Source organism: Heterodontus francisci, chromosome 23 (assembly GCF_036365525.1).
Source record: "Heterodontus francisci isolate sHetFra1 chromosome 23, sHetFra1.hap1, whole genome shotgun sequence".
Lineage (NCBI taxonomy): Eukaryota > Metazoa > Chordata > Chondrichthyes > Heterodontiformes > Heterodontidae > Heterodontus > Heterodontus francisci.
In genome coordinates this window covers 18,759,029-18,771,588 of record NC_090393.1, presented here as the reverse complement: position 1 = coordinate 18,771,588, position 12,560 = coordinate 18,759,029, and the positions used below count along the sequence as shown (strand labels likewise).

The 12,560-nt window shown below is 42.3% G+C and overlaps 1 protein-coding gene across 2 annotated transcripts in view; it reads right to left on the bottom strand.

Moving 5' to 3' along the window:
- Positions 1-1,455: 1,455 nt before the first annotated feature.
- The window catches only part of morc2 (MORC family CW-type zinc finger 2), a 73,381-nt gene continuing 62,276 nt past the window's right edge, over positions 1,456-12,560 (bottom strand). For both annotated transcript variants that reach the window (XM_068054806.1, XM_068054807.1), the window contains exons 19-26: positions 11,563-11,934; positions 10,293-10,448; positions 9,076-9,130; positions 8,647-8,788; positions 6,119-6,313; positions 5,301-5,394; positions 4,006-4,194; positions 1,456-1,726 (exon numbers count right to left, since the gene is read on the bottom strand). In XM_068054806.1, the coding sequence (XP_067910907.1) occupies positions 1,658-1,726; positions 4,006-4,194; positions 5,301-5,394; positions 6,119-6,313; positions 8,647-8,788; positions 9,076-9,130; positions 10,293-10,448; positions 11,563-11,934 (1,272 nt within the window). In that variant the 3' untranslated portion in view covers positions 1,456-1,657. The remainder of the gene's footprint in view (positions 1,727-4,005; positions 4,195-5,300; positions 5,395-6,118; positions 6,314-8,646; positions 8,789-9,075; positions 9,131-10,292; positions 10,449-11,562; positions 11,935-12,560) is intronic.

The following is a 12,560-nucleotide window of genomic DNA, read 5'->3' as shown; positions in this document are numbered from 1 at the left end:
GAGCTCCTTAATGCCACACTCAGGCAAATGCTGCCTTGATGTCAAGGACAGTCACTCTCACTTCACCTCTTTGTCCATATTTGGACCAAGGCTGTAATGAGGTCCTGGTGGAACCCAAACTGAGCGTCAGTGAGCAGGTTATTGCTGAGAAAGTGCCACTTGATAGTACTGTCAACGACCCCTTCCATCACTGCTGATGATCGAGTAGATGGGTTGAATTTGTCCTGCTTTTTGTGGACAGGATGTACTTGGGCAATATTCTATATTGCCAGGTAGATGCCAATGTTATAGCTGTACTGAAACAGCTTGGTTAGGGGCACGCGGCTAGTTCTGGAGCACAAGTCTTCAGTAATATTGCTGGAATGTTGTCAGGGCTCATAGCTTTTGCAGTATCCAGTGCCTTCAGCCGTTTCTTGATATCACGTGGAGTGAATCGGATTGGCTGAAGACTGGCATCTGTGATGCTGGGGACCTCAGGAGGAGGCTGAGATGGATCATCCACTTGGCACGTCTGGCTGAAGATGGATGCAAATGCAGCAACTTGCCGAGGCTCCTTCGACAGCACCTTCCAAACCCATGAGCTCTACCACTTACAAGGGCAACATATGCATGGGAACACCATCAACTGCAAGTTCCACCCCAAGTCACACAAGTGAAATGATTCCTGGCCTCTGCTCCAACAGCTAAAAGTTTGTGACAGCACATTCCCCATTTTTTGTCTCATCCACCGGAAAGTGGCTTGTCATGACTATTTTATAACCAATTTCAACAGCTCAGATTTACAGGAATGAACTCACATCCTATAATGATTCATCGTGCAGTGTGATAGAATTTTAATCATTTTAAACCGAAACCCCAGTTGTATAAAGAAAATATTTAGTTAAGATTAATAATGTTCAAACTATCTGGATCAAAGCTGGAAACTGTAGAAAAGTGATGCCAGAGGATAATACCATAAAGAGAGGGAAGTTCCAGCTGCAACCCGCCCTCTGCTGAATTAAATGGCTCAGCTGACTAGTCTCAGCTCTGAGTTAGAAAGCTGTGGGTTCAAGACCCACACCTGATCTTCAGCTATGAGGGAGTGGACTCCTGGACTTGTGTATGCCAGAAGAGGCATATCAGCCAGGGTTCCTGCACCTGATCCAATGACCTCCATTGCAAACTCTACTTATGAGGGTAAGATCAAGCTTCGATGTGATGCACCAAGCAGCTGAATAGACTGACCCCACCGCCAATCAAGGCTAACACATGAAGAATGTTTGGAGGTGCTGGAGGGTTGGCAGTACTCGTGGAACCATGCCCTGACATGTCAGCATCGTCAGAGGAGGAAGGGGAGATATGTATGAAGGCATAGACTGAAATTTCAACAAACATAATTGCAGGCTGGTGTTCATAACCGAGTGAGTTTCTGGGGGAATAAAAAGTAACAAAATATACGAGACTGAGACTGGCAAAAATGGTACAGTTGTATTTTTAATAAATATAATACAAAATTCCAAGCTCATTGAACAGGGTGTAAAACTTTAAAGCTTAAAACCTCAAAATGAAGTAACTTTTTTTTTAAAAACACTGCTAACAATTTTTTAGTCCACCTTGCAGCAGTGTACCAGATAAACTTTCCAATCCACTTTGTGACAGGCATGGCAGCGTCCACACGTCAGTCCACCTTTGTGATTAGTTCCTCAATGTACGCATCGAGCTCATCATCTGTGTTAATTTCAATATCCTGTTAAAGCAAGCATAATGACCAATAACTATTATTCAGTGCTTTATCACACTGAAAATGCTTCACATAATGAATAACCCTGAAATGCACTGAGTGTAAGTAAATGTTTTCGCCTCTCCTGCAGCAGCTGATTCCAGCTCAAGAACACTTTCACTGGCTCCTACAGCACTCAAGTATTTTACTCAAGGACATATTCTTCATCTATGACCTTTGAAATTAAGTACTGGAAGCCTTTGACAACAGGATCAACATAGCCAAGCCCAATCCTGTTCTTGTGTGCTGTTCACACAGGTGCACATCCCATTACAGGGCACTGGATGGTACTCAAGGGTGGGAACAGTGGCTGACTTTCTCCTCCCTTAACCAGGGGGCATTGAGGTCAATTGCAGCACCTTAGCTGAGATCACTGACCTGGAAAAGGCAATCTTCTGTTCTACATGGTTCAGTTGCTGTATGTCTTTACCAGCTGAGTTAGAGGGAACAAACTCCAAAATGTTTTCAACACAAAACAAGGCCAGTCCACAACAAATTCAAAATGGACTCTCAGCATCACATTTCAGGAACCCTGACTTCTCCCTATTTATATTTGTTAACTGAGTTCCAACTTCCTTCAGGGCAAATTGTTCAATGATTACTGAAGTTTGCAATGCAAAGGACTTTTAAAATTGTATATTGCAAGGACACTGAGCATTTTCACCCTATGCTGTCACAGAATGCAACAGATCCAGGTTTTGGCCCCATAGCACTCACCTCCTGACCTGAGCGGTGTTGAGAGGGATCCACTGCTTGCCACCTTCCCAAATCATTGAATGGTTTCAGCACAGCAGGCCATTCGGCCAGTTGTATCTGTGCCAGCTCTCTAAGAGCAACTCAGCTAGTCCCACTCTCCCACCTTTTCCCCATAGCCCTGCAATTTTTTTTTCTCTTCAGGTAATTATCCAATTTCCTTTTGAAAGCCAAGAGAGGGTGAGGAAACTGGAGGGGAGGATTATACCTGAACATTTCCCAGCACCACTCGTTTATCCACTTCAGGGGGAATTGGAGGTGAAGTATTATAGATTTATTTAGTGCAAGATTAATGACTTTTTGCTTTGCAATAATTTTGTACTGTCTGATGTGATAAGTATCAAAGCTTTCAGCTTTCTTTCCTTACAGATAATTCTGGTACAGACACAATGGGTCAAATGGTTTCCTGCTATACTATAATTTGTGATGAACTTTTGTACTCAAGGTGAGTGATGTAAGCACTAGGTAATGGCCCCATCCTTTTCCTCATACTGCCCCTTGATGACATCATTTGAAGACATGTGGTCAGCTTCCACTTATACACCCAGCTCTAACTCTCAGCGTATCGGCTGCTGAAACCCTAATGCAAACCTTTATCATCTCCAGACTTAACTATTCCACTGCTCTCCTGGCTGCCCTCCCAACCTCCAACCTTCATGACCCTCACCCAAAACCCTGCTGCCTGTATCTTCACCTGTATCAAGTCCCACTCACCCACTGCCCTTGTTCTTACTGACCTACATTTTCTCCCAATCCCCCCCCACTCCCCGAGTGCCTCAAATATTAAATCCTCACTCTGATGCTCAAACCCCTTCAGGGCCTCTCCCCCGCCTAACTCTTAGCCTCTTCCTAAAATCTTCCCCTGCTCAACCCTTGGGAACTTTGTGTCATTCCAAAACTGGCCTCTTGTGCATCACACCCCCAAACAGTGAATGACAGTGTCATGAGAGACTGAGGCCCTAGATTCTGGAATACCCTCCCTAAATCTTGCTGCATTGTAATCCCCCTTTCCTCCTTGAAGACCATACTTAAAACACATGTCTATCAGCAAATTTTTAGGTACCTCTCCTAATCTTTCTTTTTGCTGTTTACACTGCTGTGAAGTGCTCTGGGATGTTTTTCCACATTAAAGACGCTATGTAAATGCAAGTTGTTGCTGCTGAGTAGAACATTCTTGAATTTTACAACCATTCTTTAATTTGGCAACAAGTGTTCCCAGGAGGAATTAGATTTACTTTATTCCAACAAATGGTTCAACTCGTACCTTAGCAGAACAATTCCTAGTGTGACATTCCTATCCACCACACCAAAGTGAGATCACATATTTCTAATGAGAGCTCAATTCCAGGTGTTATTTTAATATTTAGATTAGTCTATTCTGGGTTCTAAACCATTTCCCAAGGTCAGTACAGCTTTAATCAAGCTTCCCTTGTTCAATCAGCTTGAACAGTTTCTCCATGACCTTGAGCATTCAACTCAACAAGCAGTATTACCTCTTGAACTTTCCGCAACAGCTCTACTATGTTATTCCGCAGTTTACAGAGTTTCTCCTGTGCATCCGTCAGCTCTGCATCATTCTGCTGCAATTTTTTCTCAGTTGCCCGGACACGCTCTTCAGCTCGGGTCTGGTAGGCAGTGCAGAGGTTCTTCAGGCCCTCCTCGTACTGTTCAAAATAATCTTTCTGTTTTTGCATGAGAAGAAAATATATTTCAAGATAGCAATTACAAAATAAATGACTTTAATGGATTTGGAATTTTACTCATCCAAGGCCTTGCCCTTCAGTGATAGTACTCCTGCCTCCAAATAAGGAGGTTTTGGGTTCAAGTCCCATTCCACAGACTTGAGCACAAAATCTAGGCTGACACAAAGTGCAGTACTGAGGGAGTGCTGCACTGTCCGAAGTACACAAATTTAGATCAGCAGCTTGCCACGTGGAATGTAGTGACCATTTACTATTGCCTTGCATTCCATTGTGCATTAACACGTGCTGCACTCCAAAGACTGCCTACATCTGCATATTGATAAATAAAAATGTACCTGAAGCACAGCAGCAATCCTGACCACGTGTCACAGATTGCTGGGATTCAAGATAGGAAATTTAAACCTGCAATTCTCCCATGTACTGAGTTTTCAATCTTAATGTTGCCATGATGGCGAGGTTACCAATTCAAGAAAACAGATGAGGGGAGAGTCAGGGGGGCTGTGGGGAAAATCAGCCATTTGAGGAAAAAAAATATGAAGCATCTAATGAAGTGCTTCATGACAAATGAATTGCAGTTGAAGTGCAACCATTATGATGTCAGCAAATGCAGCAGGATCTGTTCTACAGCAAAAGAAATGAATGAGTGGTTAATGTTTTTCTTCGGTGATGTAGATTGAATTCCTTTACTTTTCTTCAACAAGTCCCATGGAATCTTTTCCATCCACCTGAACCAACAGAACAAAGCCCTGGCTTACCATCTCAACCAAAAGATAATATCCTAGTACTGCACTTAAGTATCAGCCTATTTTATGTGGTCAAATCCTAAAGTGCGGCTTGAACCCACAGGCAAGAATGCTATCAACTTAGCCAAGCTAACTCTTCTGCAAATCTTACCTGATTTGTACTGCAACACTTGAGGAGGCATGAAAGCACGTCTTTAGCATGTCAACAACCTTCCCCTCAGTGCATACAAAATCACGACATGGGTAACGCAGACAGTTGGGAGGATAAAAAGTGTGGGGGTTGGCGGGGGAAAGGGAGGGAGATGTTAAGTAAATGTTTTGCACTCCTGCGCTAAAACTTACCAGAGGGAAAGAAGCCAACTCTTCTGGCGTCATTGAACTCAACTCCTCCTTTGTTATCCTGTAATTTGGTGGCAGAAAATATCGCAAAGCGTTTCTAAGCAGAAGGAAAGAGAAAAAATTTAAATTAAACCATATTCATTCTTAAAATACTATAAATAAAATTGATAGCAGATAGGTGCAACACCTCATCTCAAGCATAGCAATAGCAAATGCCAGGCTGTGTGTTTTAGGTATCGATCCATGAACTGAAAGCAAGTAGCCACATGAACATTTAGCTCTAAAGTAAGGATGGGAGTGTCCCTGGAAACTCAGTGGATGAATGCACGGTACAGTGTCAATGACTCATAAAGCCTAGGTTCAATCCTGGGATTTGAAGAATTTGCCAATTTCAACTGTCGCAGCGGTGAAGCCTTTGCATATAAATTTAAAAAAACACAGGCAGAGTTCCAACTCCTGTTCACTACCGTGTCCCATCCTGGATTCTGTAAAGATGAGGACTAAATTATGACTGGTCTCAGATGTTATGCTCCCAGGGTACAGCAGGCTGTTGATTAGAACTGGACATCAAGAATGACCACTTAAGTGAGGGCCGCTAGTTACTTATCCCAAAACAAGCCTCAAGAGGAGTGGATATTGAAAGGCAAATTATAGAAAATATCTCCGTTTTCTGGCAAGACAAACTGGACACCATTACACATCATTTTTGATCATGAAGATGTCATGTTTGAATATAATCATGTTCTTTGCAGTTATTTGAAAATATTCCTTGAACTTTGACATGGAAGGTCGACAGATAAATCAGGTCATCATCCTCTCACCTGAAGCTGACCACAAGTGCTTCCACAGTCTCTTTGCTAGTTGTCGGTTGTGTAGTGTCTGGTTCCATCCTGGTACTGTCCGAAGTTGACCCCGTTTCCTCAGATATGTCCTCCTCCCCGCCCAGTGTGTCAGGCGTCTGGTATTCTGGAGATGGCGGTTTCATCAGCCTCACATCCATACTTCCCTTCTCAACCCTGCAGGAATAAAACACACCAAACTGAATCAATTCAGATATTCACAAAAACAGCAACTGGATACAATCACTATCTGTCCCTCTTGGCTGGTTTCACAGATGTTAACCAGTTTTTCAAAGACCAGGGAGCTGGTTATGATCACCTGCACCAACATTTTATAATCTGAGATTTCAAGGTCAAAAAAACTCATTAGAAGGAATAAATGGAACCAATCAGGGAGGGAATAGACACAATCAGGGACAGGCAGAGGGAGGGAAGAAAAAAAAAAAAGAGGATGGGAAAGGAGGAGGGAGGGCAGGAGGGAGAAAGGCAGAACAGGAGGGAGAAAGGGACGATAGGGTGGTGCCAACCAGGGCAGGCGCAGAGGGAGTTGGGGGGGGGGGGGGTGGCGGGTGGGCGGACTGACCCGGCCCCGGGTGGGGGGTGCGCACTGGCCCGAGGGGCAGGCAGAAAAGGTGTAGGAGAGGAACAGATAGAAGGAAGAGAATTTGATCTTTGAAAAACAAAACTGACAGAGCTGGGTGTGTTTACTTATGATTCTGCTAACACTGATTTAATCATACTCTAATTATTTCCAAACTATAAGTAAAAAAGCTAATGGAATGTTAGCCTTCATCTGGAGTACAGCATTCAGTTCTGGGTATTGCACCTCAAAGTATATATTGTCTGTGGAGGAGGTGCAGCACAGATTCACCAGAATAACTGGGCTAAAAAGGATTAAATAATGATGGCAGGTTAAATAGAGTAAGGTTGAGTTCCCTCATGTAAAAGAAGATTAAGGGGTGATATAATTGAGGTGTTTAAGATTATGTTAGGATAGATAGAAATTATTTCCTCTGATGGGGAGTCCTGAACAAGAGAGCATAACTTTAAAATTTGAGCAAAGCTGTTCAGGGGTGATATCTGGAAGCAGTCCACACAGAGGACCAGTGGAAATCTGGAACTCTGCTCATCAAAAAGCTGAGGTTAGTTCAATTGAAAACTTCAAAACTGGGAGATTGATGGGTTTTTCTTAGGAAAGGATATTGAAGAATATGGAACCATGGCAGGTAAATGAAGTTAAAATACAGATCAGACATATAACTGAACAGTGGTACAGGCTAAAGGGGTTGACTGGTCTACCCCTGATCCTGCATTTACTACCGTTGTACACGTATCTGATCTGCTGAAAAAGCTTCAATATTTATATCCAATATATACCTTGCAATCCCAAAGTCTTGACCTTACCTACCTAAACTTAAGTTCTCCAGGCCTAAGTAAACAGGGTATGTCCCCACAAGATGCAGCTGTATATTCCTTATTAGGCAAATGAAAAGGTTATATTTCTCTGCAGTTTTATGTGGAGACTCAAAAGGGGGGGGGGGGGGGGGGAAGAGATTTCCAAATGTGTCCGATATTTAATTGACCAGAATATAAAATGCATACTCGCAACTTTACTTCTTGTGGGTGTGGGCCTGCAGCACAATGTTGCCTTGTACTGTTAGCAAATTCATAAGGAAATTCAGCACATTTTTGTGGCAACATTGGAGGAGGCTTTGTTCTGCTTCAAACCTATTCTTCACTTCACCCATGACTCACAGCCAATATTAGATATCAACGGTGAAATAATGAGCCAGTTCCAACAGTGCACATCATAAATACAAATGTTCTAAAAAAAACTAAGAGCAATACACATTAGACTCCATTCAAGAAGGACACAAATCAGAGTTATAGTGAGAAGCTACTGTGGTGAAAGGAAAGATTAGTTTGAACACAACTTTGCATGTTCTAAATATTAAACACTGTTCAAAACGTTGCATTATGTTTGAAGATGACTACAGATTTGATTTTTTTTTAAACCGAGAAACTTGGGTGTAGAGCCAAGACCTTACATCATACACCACTAAGGTTTCGAGAAAGAGAAGACAGAGCAAATCAGAAAGTGGTGGCTACATGAACACTGGGCTCAAGTTTTAAAAGCCACTGGGCTGCAGGAGGAAAGGAAAACTGAGGGAAGGTGAGGAGTTCCGACATCATGAAGTTCTGGGACAGACTGAGTTGAAGTAGAAGTGATGAGTCTTGATTTCAAAATAGCGAGGATGAAAGGATGAGGAAGGGCAGGCAGAGCAGCTCCCCGGTATAAACAGGACAAGTGATTTGCTATTCAAAGTGGTATTTTCATTGTTTATGGGACTTTCAATGCAAAGATGTTCTTGGAGAGATGTCATGCTGCAACAAGTCACATGTTTATTTCAGGTTACTGAGGAACTACCACAATAAAACAGCATCTGTGTGAGTGTGTCCTGTGTCATGAAACAGGGAGTGAGGGGTAAGAAACAAAACAATATTCTCACCATCTGTCTCTTGGAGTGGTTGCAGTTGGAACATAGTCAAACTTGACCTTCCACCGCACCGACTGTTTGCCAGCAGCAACAGCAGTGACTCGTCCTGTGTGCCATTCCTTATTCACCTTTACTTCTACAAGAAGCCCTCGGTCTGTACAGAAATGACAAAAAGTTTCAGCAACAAAGATGTGGGCTACTCAATACATTGAAGGAACGATTTTTAAAAATGTACACAGTACTCCTTGTAAATCTCAATTTTTAAAAATTTCCACAGTCACATCCTATTCCCTGGCATGGCCAGTGTGTTAACATGCTTCCCACGGAACCATAATGTACGAGTCAGAAAGGTAGCCACCTCTTTTCACCAGTCAGAATTTTTGGACATTTCAACAGGACAAGTAATGCACCCGACCAGAAAATGGAACTGCAAATTCTCACCTTTTGAAATGTTGGCCTCCTCCTCCTCCTCCACCTCTCCTCCACTATCTGAAATCTGTAATAAAACACAGTAGATACCTTTCATTGGAGGAAAACAAACCACCAGGGTCTGTAGTTTATGAAAGAAACCGATAATTGTTTTCATCCACAACCAGCCAATAGGCACAAGTACACTACTGCATTCATTTAGATCCTACAAGAAAGAGGGATTAACAAGCAAGCATTAAAAGGACATATTGAAAGACAATTTGCGCAATCTTGCTGTGGTCCAAAAGAACAGCAGTAAAATGCTTTTTCCAGAATATTTTGTAGAGATGCTGGGATAGTGTGTGTGAAGCAGAGGGACAGTTTGCATAAAACTATTCTTGGCATATTTCTCCCTTTTCCTCTCCTGAAGCTATCTAAGATAATAATTCAGATCCGAGAACAGTCTCCATTACCTGGAGTACTCTTTAAACTGCTTAAGGGAAAATAGTTCAAAACACTACCACTGCTGCACACTAGGGTGGAGGGGAGAGCAGCGAGTGCCTATGCCTGATGTATCTCTGCAAGCATATGACCAAGGCTGGTAACTCATTGCACAGTGAAAGTGTGGCCTGCATCCCATCACTAAATGATTTAGCACGTTGGATCTCCAGCTTCAAGCACATCATTAAAAGAAAGAAGTTTTGCTGATGTCTCAACTAGTAGGGAGCAGTAGCTCCATATAAACCAGGAATGTGCCAGGTTCCAACCCTAGTCTGTGCTGAATTAGTAGTTCTTAGTCAGCCTCTGGTGCAAGTGCTAAAATTGGCTTAAATGTATTTTTGGTGAAGAGAAATTGGCAGTGTTTCTGTTGCACATCATTAACATTTCTGCTGGAAATTACACGTGTGGATACCTGATGAGGACAGTATTGAATAATGTCCTTGGCTGCAAAAACATTCCCTCTTCAGGCTCACCCGAGTATTATTTAGGCAAGGTACTGGATCGTGACCAACAGCATGGTAACATTTCCCAGCAGAAGTAAGCACCTTCAGGAAACTAAGTAACAAAATGGCAACAAAAAAGTGAGGATGCTGGAGATTAGGAGCAAATTACCTGTTCATCTTCTAAGTGACTGAGCAACAAACGGCACAGACACACCCAAGGGGAGAATAGGAGGGAATGGGTAAACATCTACTGGATCTACTGAGGTGCTACATATGGAACAGCAATTTATAGGCTTGATGCATTACCTCCACAATATCGGTCATGTCCTTTTTCAGGCGCTTTGACTCGGAAACTTTTGCAGATATCTTCACTTTCCTTTCTTCCTGTGCTTCTTCCTCCTCGTCTTCCTCCTCCTCCTCACTGCTTTCTATTACTGTATTCCTCTTTCTTGTGCCTGCAGTCTGCGGAAAAGAATTTTTTTTTTTAAAAAAGAGGCTTCTGGAATTAGGAACTACTGAAAAAAATCTCTTGACAATTTCCAGTGATACAATTCAGAGGAGGGATTTTTTTTTTTTTGCAAAATTTTTTTTGTTGAGGAGTTTCTTTGGAGCTGTATGTGAAGTTAAACTGTAAAAGTTCTCTGGCAGGTTTTTTGCTTCCCCTTTCTGGAAGTCTAATCAGCCCACATGCTGTAACCCGGATGAAATGGAAAATAACCTCCCCAAGCCTCTGACCCTATGTAAGCACGTGCTAGGAGGAATGTGGAGGCTAAATGACCTCCTTGGGCTGCTCTCGAGGCCCCATTCTCCCTTGCTTGAGGAAACATCTGGCCTCTGCTTGGTACCTCCCCAGTGTAAAACTTACCAAGTCCAAAAATAGTATGTAAAAAATCTATGCACGACCCACTGCAAACAATACACTGGAGTTCTCGCTTTAGTGCTTCGTTCTAAGTTTTGAGGCACATCCTCACACTCCAAATCATTAAAAAGTTGTTTTAAAAAAAAGCTTTTTCCTGCCCTGGAGCAGGAAAGTTACAAGCAGATGGCAATCTGCAAGCTTCCATCATGCAAATAATTAAACTCTCATTGACTTGAGAAGTTAAGACCACTTTGTCACAGAAATTCCCCCTGCAGTAGCTTGAAAGTAACAAGCTACATTAGCAACTAATCATTACAAGAGACTCCAGCCTGAAATATATTGTTGAATCAAGACCCATCTGCAATACAAGACAAGCGGGTCGTACCACAATACCGAGCACAACTCAAAAATATTAGCGTGTAACATTAAATACTGTCCATTATATAACACAAACAGAGGCCAGTTGGTGAAGTAAATGAAAAATTTGTATTGCTACAACAAGAGGTGCTGTTCTGAGATCCAGTTTAAGACACCTTGTTGGAATAGTCTAGAACATTTATTTGACATTTAACTTGCGGTGAATTCAGAGTCAACGTCATAATGGCCCATTTCCCAGCATGCAAATTAGTCACACTGATGATCGTGATAAATTTTCACTGAAGGCACTTCCCTGCAGTTCCTTTAAAAATCCATTTTAAATAAAGTAATTTTAAATACCTGTGCTCCCCTACTCAATGTCTCCTTCCTGTGTCCAAAGGTCTTTGCTCCTTTCATCTGTTGACTCTTCATGCTTGCAGAGACAAGAGGAGAATTCCTCATAGAGGTAGAAGGCTGTGCTCCAATCCTGGAAGAGGCAGCATTTTGTTTTGCAGATACCATTGGCCGTTGCTGGGATCGTCCTGTGTTGGTTACCACTTTCTTACTAGTAAAGCTGGCGTGAGGGGTCATGACTTTACTTACAGATTTAACTGCAGATCCCTTTCGCAGTAAAGTTTGGGGCTTTGTTGGGGGTGGGTGGCTTGGAGCATTTTTGATAATATCGGCTAGAGGAGGCGATCGCGGTCGCTGGCTACTTACAGACGACTGACCCTACAGACAAATTAAAGTATTACCTTACAAAAACACAAATACAAAGCTCAACGAGCAGGTCTTAAGAGTGACTTCAAAAAGACTTGATTATTTTTTATTAAAAAACTATATCAATCATTGGCCAGATTTCTTCCCTTTAGGCCTCAGAGGCACAGAAGGCCAGATGAGTGAAAAAAAGTTTTCACATTACCATCAATTTTTACTTAGGCACTGGCTAGAAGGGTAAGCTGGGGATGTTTGATTTCTTTCTTCTAAAAGATGAGATGAAGGCCTTCTCTCAAGCAACTGCAACGGCCCCATGTGAAATGTGCTTAGACGATCTCAATCCAGTTCCTAATGGCAGAGTCCACACCACAAATATTGCAGTCTGCTCCAGTGAATTGGTAATCTCCCTCAGAAAGGCCACACAATGACTAATCTGGGAAATCCTCACAGAAGTTTAGGAGGTCTGTCTTGAAGAATTTCCCCACTTTATGCTGACTAGTTTCCATTATCTTTACTGCTATTGATGTTAGGCTATTGGGCCTATTAATGTACCCTCACTTTACTAATCAGGTGATTAATCTTTTATATCAAATGTCCTTTACACAAACTTATCACCAAAGCTTACTTTACAACCACTGCTC